Source organism: Lissotriton vulgaris, chromosome 12, assembly GCF_964263255.1.
Source record: "Lissotriton vulgaris chromosome 12, aLisVul1.2, whole genome shotgun sequence".
Classification (NCBI taxonomy): domain Eukaryota; kingdom Metazoa; phylum Chordata; class Amphibia; order Caudata; family Salamandridae; genus Lissotriton; species Lissotriton vulgaris.
This window is the reverse complement of record NC_141700.1, coordinates 131,745,450-131,773,041: the sequence shown is the minus strand read 5'-3', so window position 1 is coordinate 131,773,041 and position 27,592 is coordinate 131,745,450. Positions and strand designations below refer to the sequence as shown.

The following is a 27,592-nucleotide window of genomic DNA, read 5'->3' as shown; positions in this document are numbered from 1 at the left end:
GATGTCGGACGAGCTGCAGACGGCAGGAGTCACCGCAGCAGTGTGGTGTGCAAGCATGTCAACATGTTGGTTGAGCACACTATTCAAGGCGTCCTGGTCTCCGGATCTAAAATATGATAAAGAGGCCGGTAAGGTCAGACGTCTCATTCTGAAGTTAGGCCTTTGTTGGCACGGGCAACAAGGTTATTATTAGAAGTCCTAAGAAGGCGGCACAAGTGCGTCTCTGCAGAATTCAGAGTAGGCAACTGTTGACCATAATGTACCTGTTAACCCCGATCTTCATAAATAGGCTTCCTATTGGTTGAAATCCAAACCTCCCAGAAATGGTCACATATGTGATTTAATTAAACAATGCAGCTACATGGCATTCATGCGGTGTCCTCAATGGCATTTATTTCTCTGTTTTCAAAACCAACACATAAATAAAAATGTTGTCATTTACAATGCCAATAGCTCTAACTTTTGCAAAGGCGAAACCGTTGCATTGTAAATGCTTGTTGAAAACAGGCGCTGGAGTGGATATCTTTGTTGGATTGGCTGATTAAAGCTTTCAAAATTAAATTAACTGTCAGGTAGAAGCATCTCACTCAAGTAAATGTAGTTGCACTTGGGCTTTCAGGTAATTAAATTAGTCAAAAATGCTAATGTTACAGTAATCCTTCAAAACATATTCATGTGTACTTATCCAACACCATAATTATCCCTTCTCAAAACTACTTTGTGTGACAGTTTACTTTAGTGAATCGTAATCTGGGGCGTTGTCTTTTCTTCTTTGATATGGGTTTTAATTTACACACACACCACTTTTTACCATTTTACTCTTGTCCATTATTTAGTCAACATACTGTTCATGAAAGGTAGAAAAAAATTAACATTCTGATTCCAGTCATTGCCCATATTAGCTGCAACGTTCAGAGAACAGCTTTAACAACCATTCTGTTCCGTGCGCGTAATGTATTTTTAATCAAACAAAGGTTGTTTTTCTAAAATTCGACATTCTTATTAATGTATTTGGAGATGGTTCCTTAACCTCTTGGCTGCTAGGCGTTTTCCCGCTGTGTGCTGGAAAATGCCATTTTAGTGGCACAATGACGAGCTCAGCTCGTCATCAGCACACGACACCCGTGGGTGATGACGAGCTGAGCTCGTCATCAGCATCAAAAGGGTTAAGAAGGCATGAAGCAGGTGACAGTTGAAAGAGGAATTTATTAAGCCAAAAGGAGAACAACCTCAAGCCTCAAAGGTACCTTTACAGACAGTTAAACTGTCACCACACTCCAAATAGAACACAGTGGAATGTGCTACCACAGGGGGAAAGGGGGCGAGGGAACATACCAAGTGTTATATAATCCATAATGATATTGCTACTTAAGAAAATAATTTTTATCCAGGTAACTTTCTGACTTCAAGTTATTGGCAAAATGAACAAGATCACTACAGTTCTCTTATTTGTTTACCACAGGCAATCAAACATTAGTATCTAGTATTTCACTAATAATAAACATTTCGCTGTTCGAAAAAAATCTTACAAGCTAACTGTGCCAAAAGGAACATGTAATATAAAAGATACATAGTGATAATGTGTAATGTAGTTCTATAATGCCATAGCAGGGATCTGATGACGTTTACAAAACTACTTGGCCTTCATCTTTCTGGTTTTTGATGTCACCAAACCTCTTGATGGGAATACAGGACAGTATCGCAAGGGTTCCTAATATTTAGCCTTTTAAATATTCTCATTGCCTTCTGTGTTTAGTTTCTAACTTGTAATGATTCTCAAAAATAAGTTTTAAGTAATGATACTCTGATGCTCACATTCAGCCTTATGGCTTCACAAAATTAAGGATTTCAAGCGCCTAGACACCTATGTGTTGTAGTGCGCTATACAAATTGTTATAACATAACATTAGTGAACTGTATTCTTTCACTCCCTTTCCTCCAGGTTACATATAGGGAAAGGCGTGCAGCTGGAGTGCCGAGGCGAAGGTGATGTGTGGATGAGATGTCTCAGTGATCATGCTGTTTTTGTGCAAAGTTATTACCTGGACAGGGAAGCAGGACGGGCTCCTGGAGATGCAGTCCACAAAATATACCCAGGAGCATATATAAAGGTAAATGAATACACACCCTTATTACATGGAGCATGCTTCATTTTGCCTAGATGTATATCAATGATTGCCATCCCTTTGTCCAGAATCAGGCCTAAGAAACACAAGTTGAAGTGGATATGAGTCACCATTGAGTGCCTAGTCTCCTGGTTGTGGTGGCCATGGTATAAACAGAAAACAATTGCATAGGAAAAGAGGTGTGGATATTTCCAGACACACATTTTCTTCATTTGCTCCAAAGAGACACAGAGTAATGGATTTCTTGATACTGCTAATGATGAACCTAAAAGGATGTCCAACATATCAAGTCTTCATTTTCTCATTAGTCCTAGATTCATGGATCAAGGGAAGAAGACAGCAAGGAGAATCTTCTTACTAAGCTTGAATTTTGAATTCTCTTTGAGGATGAGAGAAGTATGGGTGCACAGTGAAATTCACTAATTCTAGGAGATAAAGAAATGGGCACCAGGAAGGCAGTGTAGTGGAGATACCACACAGTTGCACTTGTGGAACATTTATTAACCACAACGCCTGAAGACAGAAGTACAGCAGCAGGGCAGCACACGTCTTACCTCTTCTCCCTCTCTCCACCAAGTGCCCTTCTCTTACATCATATAGAATGTACATAAGCTCTACCCCTTATTACATACCCTCAATTCTGAAGCAACTAGCAGCCCACAACACCCCCCCCTTTATTCAAGAATTTAAAGAAGTGACTAAACTAAATATATTTGAAACTAAAATAAAACATATACCTAAGCAAAATTAAAATATGACTCTAAATCCAAAACCAATTATTAAAAAAAAACATGAATGAGCTAAAAGGTATTCTGATAAAGTTCACAAACTAAGAGTTTCCTTGTACATAATCGTCTAACCACTTTAGTTTCCGCTGATGATCCAATGACTGACACCTCATCACCTTCCTTAGAAATCAAATCATGCACGTCAGTTATGTTTCCACCTGTTGTCTGTTCAGGTGTCACCTCAATGGAGCAGTCAGCCGTGACAGGCACATCCTCCAAAGGATCTTGAAAAGAATTAGGAGATTCTTTCCTAATACTCTTCCTCACGTTTTAAAGGCCCAAAGTCCACTCAATTGAGATTCCCTACTTTCCCATTACTCATCCTGACTGAATTCTTTAACACTTCATTCACTTTTTCAGGTTCATAAGACTGACTCTTACCCTTAGCAACACAACCTATTTTTTTCCACGAACCCAATCACTAATTGTAACATTCACCACCTTAGTTCCTTTCTTGGAATCATATTATATCTTTCTTTTCTATTGTCCTTCACAAATTGTTCCACAAACTACTTCCACATACCACTATTCAACTCCTGTGTGGAACAACCACCCAGGGTTGGACTTAGTTCTAGGATTCCGTCCTCTCCTCATCCGAAAAGGAGATACATCAGTAGTTTCATTATATGTGACTCTATAAGATCAGAAAAGAACAAATGGAGGAGTATTGCCCGATGAGGGTAATGAAGGCTTTATCCAAAATAAGGAAACATTGTTCCTTTGTTAGTAAACCCCTCACTCACCACCTAGTGGTGACTTGCTTCATCATCGGGGCCCACCCAAGTGGCCTAGCGTCACTTGGGTGTGCTTCAACACCTGAGTTACAGTGGAGCAGGTAGTGAAGTGTGGGATGCGAACAAAAAAAGTGTGAGTGTTAAAATTGTCCAGGTTAATGCTTTTATACAAATTTTAATAAAAAAGTAACTGGACAATGTTAAAATGTGGGTGAGATAATAGTAGGGAAGTTACGACCTACATATCTCAGTTTATGTGTTGGTCGACATGTTTCTACCATATGGGGAAATCCCCGGTATTCTTCAGGACCAAAACAAGGAAGTGGGTGGTGTGCGCCCCCTAAAAGACGCACCCAGTCCTAATTCCTTGGTCATCCAGAAGAAAAATATACTTCTGGGTAAGCACTCCTAAGATTTAGGATGCAGATAAAAACCTATGGGAAAGAAAGAGAGTAAATAAAATAATTACTATCCTGTAACGTAGTGCAGAATTAGGGTGCAGAGTACGTGCAGTTATTCTTGCTTTCCACAGTGGTGAATGACACAGTGCCTTCATCAGTACAGAGCGTGTCTACTAGTGGAGTGTAAACGTGCTCATTAACGTGGGAGTAGTAACTCAATAGAGTAAGGTATATCAGACTAAGGGCTCTGGATTTGCGTCCTTAGTGCGTGCCTAAAAATACATGCTCGCGCCGTATGTTAGGGTGCACTGAACTGGAGTGCTCATACTTGTACCGTCGTGGTTCAAATTGTGCCAGCTGGGTAGTTATTTTTTTATATTATAAATGTTCGAGTATGTCCTAATCAGGATCAGTGGTCAACATATAAGGACAAACTAGACTCACATACACATAAAACATAAAGCTTTTCACGAGGTGTCACATGGCTGGAAAGAAAAGGGCTTACTGGAGTGGAACTCTGGTTGAGCTGCATCAAGCAGGAGGTGGGGGCTTCGCCGGTTACAACATATTCTAATAGGGAAGGCATATGTTGTAAAATGAGGGTTAAACCTACATAGCGGAATAAACCTACATAGCGGTTCAGGTTTTCAGCCCAATTGTTGGTCCTGCGTGGGGAGGAAAAATAAAACTTACAGTTGGATGTGGCGAGCAAAGGCGGATCACCTACGTCTCCCTGTTCGCTGCTTGGTTGCAACGAGCGAGCGAGGGCGTTGGGCGTATATGCGCCCGGCTACTTCCGGGGAGTGTTACGTGTCAGCTACGGCGGCCCGTGGGGAGGGATGGTTGACATGGTAACCACGGGACGCTGCGCCTGCGCCGTAGTAATGGCGTTGTTGTGATCACTACGAGGTTTAAAGGGGAGCGCGCGTTGGTAAAGTTATGAGTCAACGCTGCGCTAGTGCAGTTATTAACGGTCTGGGGCAGAAAAGGCATTACAGAAACCTGATTGTTTTAATTAAGAGGCTTCGTGGTTTGTGATACCGGCAAAGTAAGGGATGAGGTGCATCCATACGTCGGGACTGACTGTATGGACCTGGATGGGATGGATATGATATAAATTATCAAACTGGGAGCTGATACAGTTAAACGCAGGGGAATGTCTGTAGTGTCAGACCGGCTCAACATTAGGAGTTTTTAAGAGGGCAGCGTTTCAGAAGGGGGTGTATTGTTGTGACATCAGACAAAGTTACTAAGAAGTGTTGTTATTTTAGTACAGAGTTCCACGGGATATTGTCGTTGAGCCCATGGATGTGAGTGGAAAGTCTATATATCCATCTCTGTTCTTTCTCAAATAAACGAGCCTGGATGTTAGGGCCCGCTTGTAACTGTTCAATGACCGTCCACCTCATGTCATTGGTGGTGTGATGGGCAGTGAGAAAATGGTCTGTGAGTTTTGTCATGTTCTTCTTGCATCTTATCGTGCTCCTGTGTTCGCAAATACGTTGCTTTATTTTGCGTGTTGTCATACCCACGTAGGGTTTTCCGCAGGTGCAGGTGATCAAGTAAATTACATTATTGCTATTGCAATTCGTGTGGGATCTCTGTTCCCATGTTTTTCCAGGTTCCAAGGTGATGGTCTTGGTATTTTCTGTCAGGTGACAGACACTACAATCCCCACATCGAGAATGTCCAGTGACTGGTGGTAGACCCCATATCTGTGTTAATGTCGGGTCACTAGTGTTAGTGTTGCTTTTAGGTCTAGTGTTGACCAAGGTGTTTTTCAGACTGTTCGCTTTCCTGTATGAGACAAGAGGTTTCTCCCAATTAAATGATCCAGAATTGATTATTGACCAATGCTTTTTGATGCTTTTGCTCACTTCATTGGAAATCACATTATAGGTCGTCACACAGGTCAGCGGTATGTTTTCACTGTCTTTTACGGTTTCTTCCAAAAGCGCTTGACGTGGTTGGTTTCTAGCTCGTCGTTGGCACTTCTTGGTGATCTTAGTTGGGTATCCACGTTGTGATAGTTTAGCAGTGAGGTCTTCAGCTTGTTCTTTGAAGTCCGTGAGATTACTGCAATTCCTCCGTAATCTTAAATATTGGCCATAGGGAAGATTCTCCCGTAATGGTCGGGGATGAAAACTTTCAAACCTAAGGAGGTTGTTTTTTGCCGTAGGCTTGAAATGTGTTTTGGTGGTCAGGGCTTCTTGATTCTTTTGAATCTCAATGTCTAGGAAGACCATTTTGTCCTTCTCTATGCTGTGGGTGAAGTGAAGATGTTGATCACGTGTGTTGACCCAGGCGATAAAGGCTGTTAGAATTTCATGAGGGCCCTTCCAGATTGCTAGCACGTCATCAATATAACGGCGCCAGAAAACTATGTTTTCAAAGTATGGGTTGGTGGGTGAGAGTAACCAATATTTAAGATTACGGAGGAATTGCAGTAATCTCACGGACTTCAAAGAACAAGCTGAAGACCTCACTGCTAAACTTTCACAACGTGGATACCCAACTAAGATCACCAAGAAGTGCCAACGACGAGCTAGAAACCAACCACGTCAAGCGCTTTTGGAAGAAACCGTAAAAGACAGTGAAAACATACCGCTGACCTGTGTGACGACCTATAATGTGATTTCCAATGAAGTGAGCAAAAGCATCAGAAAGCATTGATCAATAATCAATTCTGGATCATTTAATTGGGAGAAACCTCTTTTCTCATACAGGAAAGCGAACAGTCTGAAAAACACCTTGGTCAACACTAGACCCAAAAGCAACACTAACACTAGTGACCCGACATTAACACAGATATGGGGTCTACCACCAGTCACTGGACATTCTCGATGTGGGGATTGTAGTGTCTGTCACCTGACAGAAAATACCAAGACCATCACCTTGGAACCTGGAAAAACATGGGAACAGAGATCCCACACGAATTGCAATAGCAATAATGTAATTTACTTGATCACCTGCACCTGCGGAAAACCCTACGTGGGTATGACAACACGCAAAATAAAGCAACGTATTTGCGAACACAGGAGCACGATAAGATGCAAGAAGAACATGACAAAACTCACAGACCATTTTCTCACTGCCCATCACACCACCAATGACATGAGGTGGACGGTCATTGAACAGTTACAAGCGGGCCCTAACATCCAGGCTCGTTTATTTGAGAAAGAACAGAGATGGATATATAGACTTTCCACTCACATCCATGGGCTCAACGACAATATCCCGTGGAACTCTGTACTAAAATAACAACACTTCTTAGTAACTTTGTCTGATGTCACAACAATACACCCCCTTCTGAAACGCTGCCCTCTTAAAAACTCCTAATGTTGAGCCGGTCTGACACTACAGACATTCCCCTGCGTTTAACTGTATCAGCTCCCAGTTTGATAATTTATATCATATCCATCCCATCCAGGTCCATACAGTCAGTCCCGACGTATGGATGCACCTCATCCCTTACTTTGCCGGTATCACAAACCACGAAGCCTCTTAATTAAAACAATCAGGTTTCTGTAATGCCTTTTCTGCCCCAGACCGTTAATAACTGCACTAGCGCAGCGTTGACTCATAACTTTACCAACGCGCGCTCCCCTTTAAACCTCGTGGTGATCACAACAACGCCATTACTACGGCGCAGGCGCAGCGTCCCGTGGTTACCATGTCAACCATCCCTCCCCACGGGCCGCCGTAGCTGACACGTGACACTCCCCGGAAGTAGCCGGGCGCATATACGCCCAACGCCCTCGCTCGCTCGTTGCAACCAAGCAGCGAACAGGGAGACATAGGTGATCCGCCTTTGCTCGCCACATCCAACTGTAAGTTTTATTTTTCCTCCCCACGCAGGACCAACAATTGGGCTGAACACCTGAACCGCTATGTAGGTTTATTCCGCTATGTAGGTTTAACCCTCATTTTACAACATATGCCTTCCCTATTAGAATATGTTGTAACCGGCGAAGCCCCCACCTCCTGCTTGATGCAGCTCAACCAGAGTTCCACTCCAGTAAGCCCTTTTCTTTCCAGCCATGTGACACCTCGTGAAAAGCTCTATGTTTTATGTGTATGTGAGTCTAGTTTGTCCTTATATGCTGACCACTGATCCTGATTAGGACATACTCGAACATTTATAATATAAAAAAATAACTACCCAGCTGGCACAATTTGAACCACGACGGTACAAGTATGAGCACTACAGTTCAGTGCACCCTAACATACGGCGCGAGCATGTATTTTTAGGCACGCACTAAGGACGCAAATCCAGAGCCCTTAGTCTGATATACCTTACTCTATTGAGTTACTACTCCCACGTTAATGAGCACGTTTACACTCCACTAGTAGACACGCTCTGTACTGATGAAGGCACTGTGTCATTCACCACTGTGGAAAGCAAGAATAACTGCACGTACTCTGCACCCTAATTCTGCACTACGTTACAGGATAGTAATTATTTTATTTACTCTCTTTCTTTCCCATAGGTTTTTATCTGCACCCTAAATCTTAGGAGTGCTTACCCAGAAGTATATTTTTCTTCTGGATGACCAAGGAATTAGGACTGGGTGCGTCTTTTAGGGGGCGCACACCACCCACTTCCTTATTTTGGTCCTGAAGAATACCGGGGATTTCCCCATATGGTAGAAACATGTCGACCAACACATAAACTGAGATATGTAGGCCGTAACTTCCCTACTACTATCTCACCCACATTTTAACATTGTCCAGTTACTTTTTTATTCAAATTTGTATAAAAGCATTAACCAGGACAATTTTAACACTCACACTTTTTTTGTTCGCATCCCACACTTCACTACCTGCTCCACTGTAACTCAGGTGTTGAAGCACACCCAAGTGACGCTAGGCCACTTGGGTGGGCCCCGATGATGAAGCAAGTCACCACTAGGTGGTGAGTGAGGAGTTTACTAACAAAGGAACAATGTTTCCTTATTTTGGATAAAGCCTTCATTACCCTCATCGGGCAATACTCCTCCATTTGTTCTTTTCTATACTTTGACCAGGGAATCAGGAGTATTCCCCGTCCGGCTACCACGGACGCAACTCCTTTCTCTCTCTTTGTTTCGAAGACTCTATAAGATCAAACAGTTTTTCCGAGTTGCATAACCCGGTCAATGCAACTAACTAAGGCCAACTGTATAGCTCCTTTGATCTCAAATTTAAAACTCTCAACCATGCCATTCCCACTTCAATTATATAAAGAAGTGGTCCTTTGTTTAACACCAACTTTCTCAAAGTACATTTTAGCTTTTTTGATTCAAATTGCCACTCAAAATGGTAGCAGGGATACCTTCTGAAACAAATACCAGGTCAAGAAACTCCAATACTGAATCCTTATCTGCCTTATCCACAACCTTCACAACGGGCTATTTAAAAATGAATCGATGAGGACTAAAATAATCTTATGTAAAGAGCCAACAGGTCCTATAATATCCTGGGCACCCGGTTCCCAAGTATTCAGGGGACTAAGACCACTGCACATAGGAGGTCTTGCAGTCGGCAACGATTTGTCAGCTCCTGCACATACAGAACATTTACTTACAAATCTTTCCACAGCAAGGTCCACACCCAGCCAGCTAAACAACTTTTTCACTGCAAACTTAGTCTTAAAAATTCCAAAATGTCCTTCATGGCCCAAACTTAACACCATTTCATGCAGTGAGTGCAGTCAAACCACTATTTACCCCTCAAAATAGTACCATTATCCTCCGTCAGTTCAGCTCTAACCTCCCAGAAAAAGCACTTTAGGTATATTTTTTTATTTACTGATCTTTCCCAGATAAGTAAATAAAAGTAAAAAAAGCCTGTATCCTTTTGTAAGCACACGTGTGTTTAAGCACATGCCTACAAATTGACATGGTGACTGAGTCATTGCATGTTTTTAGCATGTGTTGCTGTAGATACACAGGCTCTCGATACTCCTGCCATCTAGTGTTGCGCGCTCAAATATTTGCAAGTAGTTCTTCGAAGACACTGTTCAAATCAAAAAGTATTTAGTGACTCCTCCGTCGGTTAACAATGCTCATGGGCACCGAACTCCATGTTCGATTGTTTTCCCCCGGGATTGGGTCTGGACTGGTATTACCACGGTTCAGAGGTTGACGTGTTCCTCAAGCTCTCGTTCAGGCCCAACCGGTCAATTCGACTCTGATACTCGGGTAAAAAAACCGCCTTTATCACCCTGGCTTCTCGGCAACTCCTTCCAAAAGACTGACAAAACCATCAGGACCTCTTCAGGGTTGCGTGCTTCTCGACATTGAAAATTTTCTCAACAGCTTCTTCACTGAGAATGCACACAGGATGATAGGAGGTCTCCATTTTAGAACTGTCCCCAGTGGCACGTGACGTTCCTGTGGTCCAACTGACATGAAGTGTGTAACCTCTGCCCCCCTCAAAGACAACAAACCCGTACTTTTTGCCTGGTATTTGATGTGATTTGGAGTGGAAGTGCACTTGGTGCCTGCTAACAGGGTCCCCAGTGCCATAATCTCTTTCCCAAAATGGAGCAGTTGTACCCCAATTGGCAATACCTTTGGCACAGCCTGTAAGTCTCTAGTCAGTGGTTCCCCTGGTACCTAGGGCAAGGAGGCCAAAGAGGGCCCTTAAGGGCTGCAGCACTAATTGTGCCACCCTCAAGGACACCTCAAAAAACTCATACAGACTGTCACTACAGGCTACGTGTCTTGGTGCAGACAAAAGTGAAAACACAACATGGCACACATCCCTGTGTGCCATGCTTACAGACACTGCATGTAGTATAGGTAAGTCACCCCTACTGCAGCCTGACAGCCCTAAGCCAGGATGTCCTATACTTCAGGTGAAGGTATAACTGCACGAGCAGATATGCTCTTGTGCTGGTCAGCCATATTGCTGCCAGTACAAGTGGACAGGAAACCCATTTTGACTACATATGCTGGACACTGGTGAAAACGAGTTCCCCAGCTACATGATGGCTTCACTGAAAGTAGGGATGTTTGGTATCAAACATCTCGTATTAATGAACCTTCACTGATGCCAGGGTTGGATTTATCAATACATGCGTCCAGAGGTCCCCTTAGAGGTGCCCCCTGAAAACCTACCTATCGCTGGTGTGCTGACTGACTACTTTACGCCAGCATGCACAGAGAGATACATTTCTGACCCCCAAAGGTGAGGGCCTCCGCTCTCAGGAGGTCAGAAACAAAGCCTGCTCGGGCAGGAATGTTCACACCTCCTACCACAGGATGACCTGCTGATCAGCATTCCAGGGCAGGGGAGATTCAAAGAATCCCCTGCCTTTGATATGCAAACCTGGTTTCCCTTAAAGGAGAGGAAGCCAGCCCCCTTCGTTCAGATCTCTTTGGCACCTGGACAGGTAGGAAAATTAGCTCACCAGGCAGGCGTGCCCACCTCCAGGCTAGTTTGACACCTAAGATGGGCTATCTGAAGTGAATATTACTTTTCAGAGTTTGCCATCTTGGTGATGGCAAACTTAGGAACTCTGGGACTGGGTTATTTTTCCTTTCCCACAGGAAGTGGTTACATAGGTGCGTAGTGACCCCATGGGTAGGTAGTCCATAAGCTACTACCCTTTTTGCCCCTAAATTCAGTATTTAGGGGAGCATCTGGCACTAGAACAGCAAATCCTGCTGACCTGAAAGAAGACGGGCGTGAAGAGTTACAAAAAGCAAGAGCAGAAAATCCAGCTACTGACTTGGCACCAGCCCTGCCGGTCTGCCTGCTTCGACAATTGCACCGAAAGACAACTTGTCTGGCAGGTGCTGAGTCTCCAAAGCCTGGGAGACCTTCCAGTACTTCACCCAGGAACCAAGAACTCCAATGGGAGAGCGGAGCTGTTACCCTGCATCCTGCAGGTACTAAAGATTGAGCTGTGAGGCACCAAGACCGCAGAAACCCTATGCCAGAAAGCACCCCTGCTCCTGAGCTGCCTAGCCCGAGCTGAAGTGGGCCAACTGTGCCAAAATGGCCCCCACACCCTCCAAACTGGAAGTCCACTTTGGGCTTCCCCACTATTGACTTCTCAACAATGCCCGCAGCCTCTATTTGCAGGCCCCACTCTAACTCAACTGCTCCTGGTGACTAAAACCGGGAGTCCACATCTGCACCCGTCGCCGCTGGCCCGTGGACAAGAGGACCGAAGGTGTCCCCAAGTGCCTGAGCATCGTGAGGCCTGAGCCCCCTGTTGGTTCAGCCCGACGGGCCTCGCACTCCAAACCTGCAGCATCTTTTCACAAAGACCAATCCCAGTTCATTTCCACTGGGCACCCAATGGTGTATTGCAGTCCTGCACCCTGCCTCCCCAGTGCCACTGGTGGTGTCTTGCTGGCGCTGCCTTGGACCTTGCCCTCCACTCACCTTAAGTCCAGGAGATTAGTCTTGTAAGTGTCCGTACTCGTTTTTCTTCAAATTGGATAACTTTGCAGCTTCTAGAAATTGCACAGTGTCGTCTTTTTTAATGCAAAAGTTTTTCTTTTAAAAAATGTACTTACCTGATCGTATTGATTCTGGTGCTTAAGTATATATAAAGATACATGTTATTTTTATAAATTGGTGTGAATATCCTTATTGAGTTGTGTGCATCATTTAATGACTTTTGTGTGTATTTACATATGTCTTACAGTCCTCTCTGATAAGCCTAAAGCTGCTCAACCATAATACCCCTTAGAAGAGAACCTTGGGATTGCTCGAGCATGCCCCTGTCCACTCATAAGTGAACCCCAGGCCTCTTTGCACGATATATCTCATTTTGATATGTCATATTAAGAGCCAGCTGCCTACATTATGAAGAGAGGGACAGTGGGCACATCAGAAGATGCAGTGGTAACCCTCCGATGACTTACCAGCATCTTAGGGCAATATCCCTTGTCCGACATTGAGGAGAGTGAAGGCTCCTTTGGGCATCTGCCCTAGCAGCCATCGCTGAGACCAGAGGCGACCTTCTCTTCTGACTCTGATCCAGTGGAAGAAGACCGGGAAGCTCACCTCCACACCCTCCGATCCCTGAAAAATACATTAGCCAGCACCATGAGTATGGTTAGCAAAATAAACACACACCACTACATGGTAAAGCTTGCTTTGGAGTCTCCCTCAGCTCCCAAGATTAAAAAACCTAAGAAACGGGGCATTAGCACCCTCCCACATGTACCACTACCTCCTCTTGCAACATCAGTTCGCCACCTCCACCACAAACACCTCAACCCAACCACTGCCTCCATCATCACTGTCAGGATCTACTCACGTTTCCTCAGGAACACCATGGAAATGATGAATGCTCCCCAACTTCGCGGAACCACCACAGACACCCAACAAAGTCAAAGTGTCATCAGTAGCTCAGGGAAGAAGGGAACAAACAAAGGAATAATCCCACGATGCACCCTGCTCTATGTCAGGACCAGTCAACCAGGAGCAGTATCTGTCATATAATGACCAGAACACGGTAAGTACCCACAGAAGAGAAGGTTTGCACAGTTTATAATTATGTGTTCCTATACTATAACTACCTGAATGAATCCCTTCTTCCGTGGACTCTGGAGTCTGGTGAGAGAGTAGGGGCGTTTCAAGGCTGTGACAGAAGAAAGGTAGGGAGTAAACACAAAAGGAGTAAAGGATAGTGAGATACGGTCAATATGGAGGTCCTAACTCACCTAAAAGGCAAGAACAGAGAACCGTAAATCTGGTGTAGGTAGGCCAAAAACGTGTCTAAAATGGGTTGAATGCTAAATAAAGATATCTACCTAAAATCTGGTAGTTCCACTGGCAATCACCTTACTGTCAGGATAGCCCAAAATGGAATGTAACAAAAAATAACTAGATCTCCATTGATATGGGAACTACCCAGAAACAAGCGTTCATGATACAGTCAGGTGGATGGACAGGTCTCACCTTAAACTGAATGGTAACAAAACGGAGATTATGGTAATGGGCAACCAGTCTCATTTTCGTCCAGAGACCTTGTGGCCCCCTTGCATGGGTCCTCCTCCTATTCCTAAACCTGATATCAAAAGCCTTGGGATATTGCTGGACCAGGAACTCACACTGAATACCCAAGCAAGGAAAACAGCCGGAGCCTGTTATGGTCTCCTCCTTACTTACCGTAAAATCCTCCCGTTGCTCCCCTTTCAGTCCAGGAAGCTCCTAGTCCAGGGCCTTATACTGTCCAGATTGGACTACGGAAATGCCCGAAACCTCGTTGCCCCTAAGAAAGTGACAGCCAAACTCCAAGTAGTTCAAAACACCGCTGTCCGGATCCTTACGAATAACAACAATCGGTGCTCGGCCAAACCGGCCCTTAGAGCACTGCATTGGCTGCCAATATTGGAAAGAGTTCAGTTCAAGGCTCTCTGTCTCACACACAAAATACTTCACGGTAATTCCAACCCCCGTCCTCAAAGATCTCATTGTCCCATACACCACCAACAGAACCCTTCGATCCACGAACCTCCACCTGACCCTGACACCCAGGATCAAGAGGGCCCGATCGGGGGGCCGATCTTTCTCTTACATTGCCTCCAAACTGTGGAACTCACTCCCTCTGGATCTGCGCGCTCAACCCAATCTCCTTCCTTTCAGCAAACTTCTGAAGACCTGGCTGTACCCGTAAATTCCCCCTTCTGCTGTCGCTGTTTCTATCATCAGCGCTGGGACGCTTACGGGCAGCTATGCGCTCTATAAATCTCCAAACATAAACAACATAGAATCAAAATCAAGGCAGCGCCTAAAACACTGTTACCCTACTTCACGTACTGGAGAGGTTACTTCAGAGGCACTGGAAAGGGCGTGGAAGGAGCCAACGTCTCGTCGAACATGAACGCCAACTCGTAGTGAAAAGGAGAACCCAGGAGACCCGAAGATAGAAATACGGCGAACAGGACGCCGAGCAGAAGGCTACCGACGCTGGAGACAAGGAGCTCAGACCCGGAAGCTACCAGGAGTGAACCCGGAAGGGAAGGCCTAGCCCGAAGCTGGGACGCTTCGGGCTTTTGACTTTGCATGGCGTCACCCGCGCATGCGTATGTGGTGAAAACAGCGATATGGAGAGACTGCTGATCGTGCGCTTCCAGCAAGCGTGACAATCACGACCCCCATATTCAACAGAGGACTCCCTCATCTCTTCAAAAGTAGGAAACCCTTTCGCCCTAAACACCCTCATGATAAACTGTTCCATTCGGTGACCACCAATGACCCAGGTGGTGACAATGATGTAGATCCCCGGGAGATCCAGATATGGATCCCTGTCTGGTAAGGTCAGTAATGTAATGTTATACTTATAGAGCGCACTGTTGCCAGCCGGCGTCCTGGCGCTGTATACCGCTGGGGAACCCGTCCTGGTTTTCCCTGTGGGATGGTCCCTGCTGGGAGTCCCCAAGGTGGAGCCAGGCATCCCCGGCGTTGATGGGGCCATTGTGGAGATTAGGCAAGCTAATGCCCAGAGTTGCCGTGTGGGACCCCTGGTTAGGGTAGGCACGGAGGCGAGAATTATTGAGTCCGCTGACCCTGGTCCACGACCCTGCCGCGCCAGGAATTGAACCCTGGTCCCGGGCCGACTTCTGCTTCCGGGTCTGCTGCCTCTAACCAGTGAGCCACTCCACAAGTACCTACAGACAACACCACAAAAGCATACAAAGGGTGGCCATCTTCCACAAGGTGGATATGCATGTCTTCCACGAGGAGAATGCCTTCTTAGATGGAACATTGTCCAGTACAGTCTCTTCTGATGCTGGAGAGGTTGTTGAAGTCAGTTGCAGATACCTTCAAGGAATATGTCAAGCCAAAGGAGGTATCGCACCTGGTGGAGAAAATATATATAAGCCCTCTTCCAATGCTTCAGTCTACATCAGGGCTTGGGTCTCTCCTGAGCCCCTTGTTGGATATATCCCATGCAAACCCATTAATGCTCATGCCACAGGTGATACTCTCCTGCCGAATAAAGAGAGCAAGAAGCTGGATGCTTCTGGGAAGAGGATAGCGATAGGAGCCACCACCCACTGAAGGATATCTAACATTTTTAGGCCTTCTCTCCCAATATATTTGGGCACAATGGGATGAAATGAAGGGGTTAGTGATTCACATTCTTGAAAAATTTAGGAAGAGAGTGGAGGAATTAATAGCAGAAGTAAAGACCATTTCCAGTGCCACTCTCCGCTGCACCCTAGAAGCTGCAGACACCGCTTCTCGAGGGGTCGACACCATCCTCCTTATCATACGCCACGTAAGGCTCCATGTTTCAGGCTTTAAACACGAAGTCCATCCGATTCTGCTCACCTGCCCTTTTGTGGGGAACATTCTGTCCGTCTGCAGGTTGACCAGATGCTAGAAGAGTTGAAAAAATACACTGACACTGCTAACGTCATGAGTGTCCTGCTGACCGCATTCGCTGGGGGCTTCTTTTGCAGACACCAGTATAGGGCCGATTCTAAGACTACATTACCAGACCCTAACCTCTCCTACCAGAGGTAGCAGCAGTCCTACCACGAGCAAGCAATGAAAGGTTACTCCAAGGGTGTCTACAGTAGCAACAAGTGGGGCAGTGGAAAGGGACACGGCCCAGCACATACTTCGGCTACTATCTCACTCCATCACAGCCTTGGGTTTACCATAAATGACACCAGTACCCCCTACAACCTCTACAGATCCCACCCTTCCAGGGGGCTGTACCCAACTCTATCACATCCTGGAGAATGAGGAAGTGCAGAATGTAGTGGAATGGGCACCAAGCAAAAGATGCTCTGTGTGCTACTCCGGGTATGCTTTGGCCATCTTCTACACTGTCCGTAACCTGTGCCCATCACCAGAGCCCATAAGTGCTGTGACTCTTGTTCAGCATTCAGGAGCCAAAAGGCCCATTGGCAGCGTAGAGACAGGGCGTGGGCCCACAACAAAATGCATTGTTTATCTTCAGAGACGCTGGTCATCTTAGGTAAGGCAGACCCACTCGGCGCTTAAGAAGATTCTGGTGAGCCACCTGATCTTCTTGCCCACTAATCCAGTCCCGAGATCATTGGCTCCAACTCCTCAGCACCCAATTAAAGAGAAGTTCAATAGGAGGAAGAGGTGACAGAGTACGTCCCATCTACCTCCATCAACCCCTGGACCTCATGTGAAGACCACACCAAACCTCTTCTAAGACACATAAGCAACTGCTTGTCCTGGCTAATTAACGCCCCCTCTGGGAGTCAATCCTTATGCACCATGCAAAAACCTGCACGACCACCCTTTGGCTCTCGTCAAACCGGAAGCAGAGCATTAGAGCCAGGGTAGAATCCAGCCAAAAGCCTAGTACCCCCCTCCCCGCAGCCCATGAGTCCAAGACCACATGTCAGCGACAAAGTCTTGCAGAAAATGTCTCTGTCAAGGCCGAAACCTGTGTTGTCACCGAAAAGCTTGTTGCCTCTGAGGCCATTGCCAGTCAACCCAGAGTAGAGGCCTATCCACAAAAAGCTCCACCAGGAGCTGGATGAAAGGCAGTGGTGATTCATCATTCGCCCACACACAGGCAGGCTCTCCACCTCAGAAAATACTTTGCCCAAAAAGTGCAAACTCGCCTTCGAGGACAGTCCATCTTCGGATATTCTTCTGCCACCACCGCCCCCCAAAGGTCCTAAGGAATGGTTGTTAGCCTTCTCCTCCTCCTCCACCAACCTCTCCACCACCTTCACCTGCCTACACCACCTGATCTACCACCTCCTCCCTCACCTCTTGCGACTTGCTCTCAGGGGTCACCGGAGTCATACTCGGACACTAGCAGCCCTAGTCCCTTCCCTCCTGCATAGGACTTTAGTGCCCCAGTCTACCCTCACCTCTAGGATGATCCTTGGAAGGGCTATGACCATGTCCCTGTAAGGGTTCCCCCTCCGAATAGCACTGCGGCATACCATATTGGTATCTAACCTGTACCCAGGCGAAAAATCTTGGGGTTTGGCTGGACCCCACTCTCTCCTAAGAAGTGCACACCAGGCGCGTAGTAGGGCAATGTTTTGGAGTCCTTAAAAGCCTCCGCAAAACAATGGATCTCCTACCAATAGAGGCACGAAAGACGCTAGTACATGCCCTTATAATATCCTGTATGGACTATGGCAACATACTCTATCTGGGTGCCACTGCTAAATGCCTTAGCAGACTGCAGGTTATGCAGAATGCTGCTGCTCGACTTGTTCTCATGCAGCCAAGGAGGGCGGCCTCTGAAAGAGCCCTCGACACCTTGCGCTGGCTCCCAGTAAGGAAAAGAGTAATGTTCAAAGCACTCTGCACTTGCCACCGCATTATTAAGGGATCTGGTCCAGCCTACCTGGGGGATCTTGTTACCAGCTATGTTCCAGGGAGGTCCTTGAGATCAAGTGGGATCGGTCTGCTAACAGTACCGAGAGTAAAGAAAGCCAGAATGGGGGGCAGATCTTTCCGGGTCCTGGCAGCTCAGAACTGGAATAATCTCCCGCCGGAACTAACAGATGGAGACAATCTGAAGCTAAGTTCAGAAAGGGACTTAAAACCTATTTATTTGCTAGTTAATCTTGCAGCCGCCGTTTAACGCTGGATGGGCTACCTCCCTTCTTACTCACTACAGAACGGGGACACGCCGAGATGGCGTAACCATGCGCTTTACAAAATTCATTATTATTATTATTATTAACGTGCAGTCGCATGTCACAAGGTGGATATGTTTGTCACCACAGAGGATGATGACTTTTTGGTGGAGAGTCTCTCTAGAACCGAGCTCTCCCTCCAGTATTTGCCCATGCTCAAGTGGATGGCAAAATTTACCTCTGAGATCTTTAACCCTTTCGCTGCGGCTGCTATTCCGCCGCAGCGCTAACGGGGCGGGGCGGCCGCGTGGCGGCCGCATGCTGGTGACAGAACCGCTCCGTCACCAGCCGTGGTTGAGCTGTGCTGGTGACGGAGCGGTTCCGTCATGACCCGCCCCGCTCAATAGAGAGGCGGCCGGGCCATGACGGAACCGCTCCGTCATCAGCACAGCCCAACCGTAGCTGATGACGGAGCGGTTCCGTCATCAGCAGGGGAGGGGTTAAGGAGTCAGTAAAATCCTGGGCGATAACACCCAGGATTAAAAAGAAGATCAAGCCGGCACCCTCAGATGCACTCTACATCAGTGGTCACGTTCCACCAGACTCAGTGGTCATTTCTACTGCCCAGAAAAGAGCGGCAGATCAAACCTCAGGTGATCCCCGTCCACCCCATCCACCTGACAATGATATTAAGCATATGAACGCAGCTGGAAAGAGGGTAGTGGTTGGTGCCGCCACACACTGCTACATCTCCAATTCTGTAGGCCTCCTGCCACGTTACAAAATGGCACAGGGAGAAGAGATGGAGGCTCTACTCAACACATCCTTAATCAATACTGCAAAAGGGGTGATAAAATCGTAGAAGAAGAGAAATCCATTTCCACTCTACCATGAGGTGTTGCTTGGATTCAGCTAAACAGCTGCTTGTGGAGTGAATACATGTGTCGACCTCCACCGCCACTCCAGGCTGTGTGTTTCTGGCTTCACGCTGGAGCTATAACAACACCTTTTCGGTGCGCAGCTTGATACGAATTTGGAAAAAATAAAGGACACCAATAGCACTAAGGCCATGGGTGCACTTCAAGTACCTATTGTTAGGGGCTCCTTCTCAAGGCAACAAGCAAGTTGTCGGTAAAAGACTACTTCCCCAGAGCCAATCCAGTCCTCCCAACGGTAGCAACAGGCGGTAGAGGTTACACGCAGGTCTCCTTTAAAGGGAATAGCTGCAAATTTAGGGGCAGAAGCACTCAACGCCAGTGGTGCCTCTACCTTCAAGAACTGACTTGCCCTTTATCACACTACACATGTCAGGGTAGATTACAGAGACTTCTTGCCTGTTGGGAGGAAATCGTTACAAACCAGCAGATTTTATAAATTTTCCAGCACAACTAGTGCCTCAATCTAATTTTAACCCCTACAAACATCCCACCCCGCGCACGCGCCCTTAGACAAGAACACCTGGCTCTATTCCAAGAGGCATTTCAGGTGCTCCTTCTCAAGCGTCCATGGAACTAGTATCCCCTCAACTCTAGGACAAGGGCGCTACTTATTCTACTTTCTCATCCCCAAAAAGGACAGATCATTTAGGTCAATCCTCAATCTCATGTCTCTCACAAAATGATCCTTTCAGAACATTTCCATATGGTCACCCTACAGGATTTCATCCCTCTGCTGCAGCGAGGTGCCTTAATGGCTGCACTAGACCAGATAGACGCCTATTTCCACATCCCAATCCATCTGGCTAATCAGTATTATCTGACCTTCACAGTAAGTAGGCAACACTACCAATTCAGGTATTGCCCTTCGGTGTCACCATGGCCCCAAGCGTTTTCACCAAATGTCTGGCAGTGGTAACCACCCACCTCAGAAGGAACAAAACTCCTGTCGACCTCTGCCTAGATGACTGCCTGATCAATAGTGCAAGCAGATAAGACTGCCTAATACACACCCAAGCCACTATCGCTCTTCTACACAGTTTTGGGTTTACAATAAACGCAACCAAGTCTCACATCTAGCCAGTTCAAGTCCAATCCTTCCTGAGGTCAGACGTAAATGCAGTCTTGGACAATGCTAACCCGAGAGTAAATAGGTAGTGGCATTCCAGCAGCTTCTGCTTTCTTTTTTATTTTATTTTTTTGAATATTTTATTGATCTTTTACAATGTGAAAAGTTGCAGTCAACATGACTTATTATTACAATATACGCTAAGAGGTAAGCATCTCTCATTACACAGTAAGATGGTAGCATTCGTTACTGCCACGTTATTAAAAACTTGACATCATTTGTAGCACATTGCAGAGCATTACGTGAAATACACATGGTCTTCTTACACACCCATTAATCACTGACATCAGAGATCGATTCTTCCTGTGGTGGGTTCGCCTATGTTGCCTCTAAATGCATTCCATTTACCCCACACCCTCAACCACTTCTTAGGGCAGCCTCCATGCATATAGACTGCTCTTTCCACCAACATATCACAACTCCATTGTCGGTATGTGGGAATCAGCCCCGTAACCCAGTTCTGGGCTATGTTACGTTTCGCAATTATCATCCCTAACACAGCCCAGTCCTGCATCTTCAAATTTAAATCTTTAGGCTCCCAAATATTAAGGAGACATCTTTTTGGTTCTGGCGGGACATCAGCTCCACCTACCCTTGAGATCGTGTTCATGACCGTCTCCAAGTAGGGTGCGATCTGCGGGCATTCCCATAAAATGTGGTAAAACGTACCTGGCAAGCCACATTGCCGTAAGCATATGGGCGTGGGTGTTTGGCCTAGTCGGTGTATTGTGATACTTGTGTAATATATGCGATGGAGGACTTTTAGCTGTACCAGTTTAAGTTTGGAGGAGATCGCAACTTCTCGCAGAGACGCGAGGGCCTCCTGACAGTCTGTTTCATCCAGCTCTCCAACGTCTGCTTGCCATTGTTCCCATAGGGTCGCTGTGGGGTCTGGTTGATTGTTTATTATTTAGCAATAGGTTTGGGAGAGATGGCCTTCTTGCACATGTGATCGGTAAGAAGTCTGTCTTGTAATGGTGAGGCCACCGGTAGCTGTGTTCCTGGTGGGATAGTGCCCATTAGTGCGTGTCTGATCTGCATATATCGGAACATCTCAGTTGGCGCCAGGCCATACATGTCTCTTAATTGAGCAAAAGCAATGACCTCCCCATTTTTCCTCAGGTCTCCTATCTTGGAGATACTGATGAGGTCCCACTGTCTGAATCCCTTGGTGTTGCGTAGCTTACCTAGCCGTCGGGTTTCTGCCTCATTTTCAGTGACTCCGTCCTCTCCCAGTTCAAACTGTAATGGGCCTCTTTGGTATGATGGACTCATGCATAGCTATAGTCCTTCACTCAAGGCTTAGTTCTCTTCCTTGGCACAAAATTTGCCTTTCAGATCAATAGTCACAAGCGGAGGGTCTTTGGGATGATCTAGTGTTGATAACGACCAACATCCATTGTTCCTGCAGTGGTAAAACAGCAACCATTTGTTGCGGGAAGGTATGTGGCAGGCCCAGTTCCACATGTGACCATCTCTGACCCTGTCACCTCATTGGCCTGTCAACAAAGATGGAAAACTAATGATCGTATGCCAGGCTGGGTGCTTTATGGCTCCAGTGACAACATGATGACACCCTTCCGAAGTCAACACGAACTCTCGAGCCTTGGATAGTCAAATGGAGGGCAATCTGCAGATGGATACAGTATCCATCGGAAGGAATGTTACAAAAGGTAAATAACTTTTTAATCCAGCGCAAAAAAAGGTACCACATCACTCCAATCTTTTGAGATTTTATATTGTACTTGTTTGCACTACCTTCAAAACCATCCTCCTGCAAAGTCCAGTCTACCTTGTTGATTCCAACCTGAAAACCGGAACCTCTTGAATGGAAAAACGTTCACATTCCAATCAAAAAAAATTAGGATTACGCATGCCTGCATATCAGCCCTTCTCAGGAGCAGACGCTTCTCCCTATAATTCATTACCTGAAGACCGCCGCTGCCAAGAATACCTACAATGTTGTATAAAAATAAAGACTTAGACTCTACTTTGAGCTGTAACTAATTTTTTCTTCCTTTGTCCAACTCCTCTCCAATCGACTCTACCTTCAGATTTTCTCCTTACTCGCCCACTGCCTACTCCTCTAACCTTGCAACTTGCACCTGCCCACTTCTGCCATGTCATCACTGTTCATTTTTACAGTCTCATACCACTCTCCCTGCTCTGCAACCCTGCCATTATATCCACTTTTCACCTTACTTGGCTTTACACGTTTCTAATCTTCCTCTTTTGTCCAGTACTTGTCCTGGATGTATTCCCCCATCCTCTTCTAAACTCTATCACTAGCTCCTCTCTCCTGCAGGGAATCTCAGTACTTTATCTCACCTTCTGTGCTCTGTTTTCAACCTTCCAACCTGCTGCAGGTAACAAGTTTCTCGTAATTTTTGGTTTCATGTGCTCTGTAAAATAAGCTTGCTCTCTTTTGTTGTTTGACTTGTAAGCACACTGCCACCGGGCACAATGGAGTGTGCCTTATTAAAAAAGTGAAATAAGCACATTTGTCCTACTTGATTCTCCTCACACACCTCTTTTTTCATTTGTCGTACCTGTAACAGGTGTTTGACTTACGTCAGTGCCACCGCCAAATGCAGCAACAGGCAGCAACAGCCCAGGCAGCCGCCGCAGCTCAGGCTGCAGCTGTCGCTGGAAACATCCCAGGACCAGGCTCTGTAGGGGGCATTGCCCCTGCTGTTAGTAAGTGTTTTTTTATTTTATTTATTGAAGTAACAGTTGGCCAATTCAGAACAGTACATAGTGAACAGCATACATTGGAAGTGTACAGACAGTAACAATGACAAACATGACATGGGTACACATTAAGCAGTAGCACACCACACGAATGGCAGAACCTTGCATGTGCGCATAGAGACACAGTGCAGCATTGCTATCACCCCAACACGTTTGTGGCTTAGTGAGACACTGACTACACGTCAGTAGCCCAGGCAGAAACATTGTTAGGCTGGGGCAGTTTGCATTTACATTTAATGCTCAAGCGCGACGTGAACAGTGTCCGTGCCCAGGGTCATGTTGCTACGGAGGAGATACGAGGTAAAAGGCTCCCAGATATTGCAGGGCCGCGCTTGCATTGGTGTCAAATCTCAATATGCTGAAAGCTGTCCTTGGCAGTATGCTATGTCTTCAACCCAATCTTGAGTCTTAGGAGTGCGTCCCGCCCCAGTGAACAGCGACTCTGCGCTTCACGAGAAGGAGCATCAGGGCAGTCAGCCTGCGGAAGTCATTGTGCATCTACTTCACATAACCCAATAGACCAGTGAGCGGGGAGACCGGAAGACCTCGCTCCAGAAAGCTGCAATTGCTGGGCAATGCCATGCTAAGTGTACGAAATCTGACTGGATCGCATGGCAGCATTGGCAGCTGGAATCGAGAGTGAGCTGCATCTTCTGCAATTGCTAGGGATGCAGTCCCAAACCTAAACTAGGGGAGTTTTCATCAGACTATTTAGGAAAGTTTCATGCACTATTTGAGAAAGCATCCCATCATTTTATATTCCTGTCTTCTGCTGTGGAAAACACATGCTTTCTTTTTGATTTCAAAGAAAAAGCTTCAAGAAATGCTGGATGTAATCCTATTTTATAATATTTCTCGGAAGAGGGTCTGGTCACAGTGAAGAACCCAACTACCCAGCAGCTGTCAATCTATCCAAGATAGAGACAAATATAGGGCTACAAGCCCAGAGCTATTTTGTATTTTAGGTCAGGTAAGGACTGATTCAGTTGTCTCAGCTGATGTACAACAGAGGTCTGGAAACACTTCAGATAGTGTACTGGGCGAACTAATGAGGAAGGACGTAATTAGGAGTCGGTGAGAAAACGTTTCATGTTTTGGCTGCACACACAGCTAAGTTCGTCAATGCATCAGCCAGTGTCAAGTTTTGCCCGACAACGATAGAGTGATGTGGTGCCACTCCTGGAAAAATTGCCAGACGAGGATAGGAACAAAGTGAAGGCAATTATTAAAGATGGAGAGCAAGCATCTACTCCCTTAATTGATGCAAAAATGTATGCACCTTTAGGCAAACGAGAAACGCTACTGTAATGCAAAGATATTGCGAATGTATCTCTTTACAACAAATGCGTTACAACGTATTCCATTACAATACGGTCATTAAAACAAAGGCGTTGTTACAACGCAAACTATTTCATCGCAAGTCGTTACAACGACTTGCTGTAGGGGGCATTGGATTTAGGGATAGTATAATTTACTATTCCTACTCCAGTTTGTGCAACAGCAGCGAAGGTGTTGGATTGTAAATCTAACACCACCGCGTCCCCTACAGCAAGTTGTTGAAACGACTTGCAATTTAATGGTTCGCATTGTAACGACCGCGTTGTAATGGAATGCGTTGTAGCGCATTCAATGTAAACGATGTCTCCCAGATATTGCAGGTTAAAGAGCTCATCATTCAGTCCAGAAAACCAGTTAAGAGTCCTGGACATGCCTTAATATAGGGCTAGCATCTTTGGGAGAAAAAATTGACGATACGCTGCAAGCAATAAAGACTGGCGTTGAAATAGCCAGATCCTTGCTTCACAATAAGTGGCAACACAACGATTAGAGGTTCCAAGGACTAAAATCCTATAATGAGAGCTTATGCTTATTCTTTCGACCATTTAGACAACACAGAGCAGACAGGCAGCAGCCAAGGCGTCCGAGGCCGTAGAGGTCCCAGTTTCACAAGTGACAGACATAAGGAGAAAATGTATATTTACATTTATTTTAAAACATTATACACTTAGAATGATACCAGACTTCTTAAACAGTAAGAGGAGAGGAGTTGGCCTAATGGCTAGGGCGGGCGACTTCGAATCTGGGGAACTGGGTTCGAGTCTCGGCAATGACGCTGAACATCCTGTGATTCTTGGCAAATCACTTAATCTCCCTGTGCCTAAAAACAAAAAATGAATGTGTCCTTGTGTAATGCAACTGGTGCTATGTAAAGCGCTCTGATACCTGATACCTTCGGGTCAAGTTTGTCATTATATAAAACTCAGTAAAATCAAATTAAAAAATAATTATTCAAAGCTTTTGTGATCTTTCTCCCTTTCTCCCTCTTTCTGTCACTGTATGCATAAGCTTCTATGCTTTCTGTGGCTCTCCTATTCCCATTAACAAACAACACGCTGTATTTCTTTTGCCAGTTGCTTGTGAAACCTTATCTCACTCACACCCTCTCTGTAGGAAAGTGCCTCTTTTTTACATGATTACCCCCACTTTTTGCCTGGAATCTGATGCAATAGTGACAGAAGTGCACTGGGTTCCTGCTATCCATGTCCCCAGTGCCAGATCTCTCTCCCTAAAACTGTATAATTGTTCCCCCAATTGGCAATATCTTTAGCACCCCCTGTAAGTCCCCAGTAAATGGTACCCCATAGTATCTAGGGCAAGGAGGCTAAAGAAAATCCCTAAGTGCTGCAGCATGTATTGTGTCACCCTAAGGGACCCCTCAGCACACTTGTTCACACTGCCATTACAGGCTGTGTGATTTGGTGCAGAGAAAAGTGAAGACACAACATATCACACCACCTGTGTGCCATGCATGTAGACACTGCATGCAGTATAGGAAAATCACCCCTACAGCAGCCGTTAAAGCCCTAATGCAGTGTATTCTATACTACATGTGTGGACATATCTGCATGAGCAGATATGCCCCTGTGATGTCTAAGTCGATTCTTAGATATTACAAGTGAACAGGGAAGCCATTTTGAAAACATTTGCTGGACACTGGTATTCCCCAGCTACATGATGGCTTCACTGAAACTAGAGATGTTTGGTATCAAACATTTCGTATTAATAAACCCACACTGATTCCAGTGATGAATTAATCAATGCATTCACTCAGAGGGCACCTTAGAGGTGCCCCCTGAAATACTACCGACTGCTAGTGTACTGGCTGGCTGGGGTAGATCAGCCTGCCCTACAGCCCATGCTCTCTGAAGGCAGAAACTGTGCCTGCTCCGGTCAGAGATGTTGTCACTTCCTCCAAGCCTCTGCCACCTATGATATGCGACCCAAGGCGTCCCAAGACAGAGAAAATGTCACCCCCTGCCCCAGGCCCATTCAGCACCAGGACAGGTGGTAAATTAGCTAGTCAGAGGCATGTTCCCCCCCTCAGGCTAGTTCCATTCCAAAGTTGGGCTACCTGATGTGAACATGAAACTTAGAATTCCACCAGCTTTGTTTTGGCGGAATTAGGCTCACTGGGTCAGGGTTATGCCCACTTCCCACGGATGTATGTCGTTACAACGCATGCTTTTTCCACGCATGCCTTTACAACGCAGGTTTTACAACGCAAGTCGTTACAACGACTTGTGTTGGGGGCGCTGGATAGTGAATAGTTTAATTTACTATTCCAACTCCCATCCCCGTGGATAGTAGGGAAGGTTTTGGATAGTAAATTAAACTATTCCCTATCCTACAGCGCCCTCCAGCGCAAGTCGTTGTAACGACTTGCGTTGTAATTCCTGCGTTGTAAAGGTACTGTGTGGAAAAAGTTTCGTTGTAAAGGATGTTTCCCACTTCCCACAGGAAGTGGTCAAATAGAGTGTGTAGACACCCTAAGGGTAAGTAGCCCATTGGCTATTACCTGTCACTCCCCTTAACACCCCTATACTGAGTATGTAGGAGGCACCCCTGATGCCAGGAACTTAGATTTGACAGATCCAGAAGAAGTGAACAAAGAAGAGCCACAAAAATACAAGAACTAAAGACTAGCATTGGACCTTTGGCACCAAACCCTGCCTGCCTGCACCAATCTCGACAATCGTCACCAGCGACTCATCCTACAGCTGAGCATCGACCAAGAACCTCGAGAGATTGGCAGCCCTTCGCAAATAGCCAGCAATCTCCCATGGTGTAGAGGATCTACTACCCTGCAGTCCGCAAGCACCAAAGAAGCAAAGTAAGGTTCACCAA

At 45.9% G+C, this 27,592-nt stretch overlaps 1 protein-coding gene across 2 annotated transcripts in view; it reads left to right on the top strand.

The window, feature by feature from the left end:
• LOC147673637 (SMAD family member 4-like) overlaps positions 1-27,592 on the top strand; it is a 262,917-nt gene that overhangs the window by 225,997 nt on the left and 9,328 nt on the right. For both annotated transcript variants that reach the window (XM_086947574.1, XM_086947573.1), the window contains 2 exons: positions 1,943-2,111; positions 23,215-23,353. In XM_086947574.1, the coding sequence (XP_086803700.1) occupies positions 1,943-2,111; positions 23,215-23,353 (308 nt within the window). The remainder of the gene's footprint in view (positions 1-1,942; positions 2,112-23,214; positions 23,354-27,592) is intronic.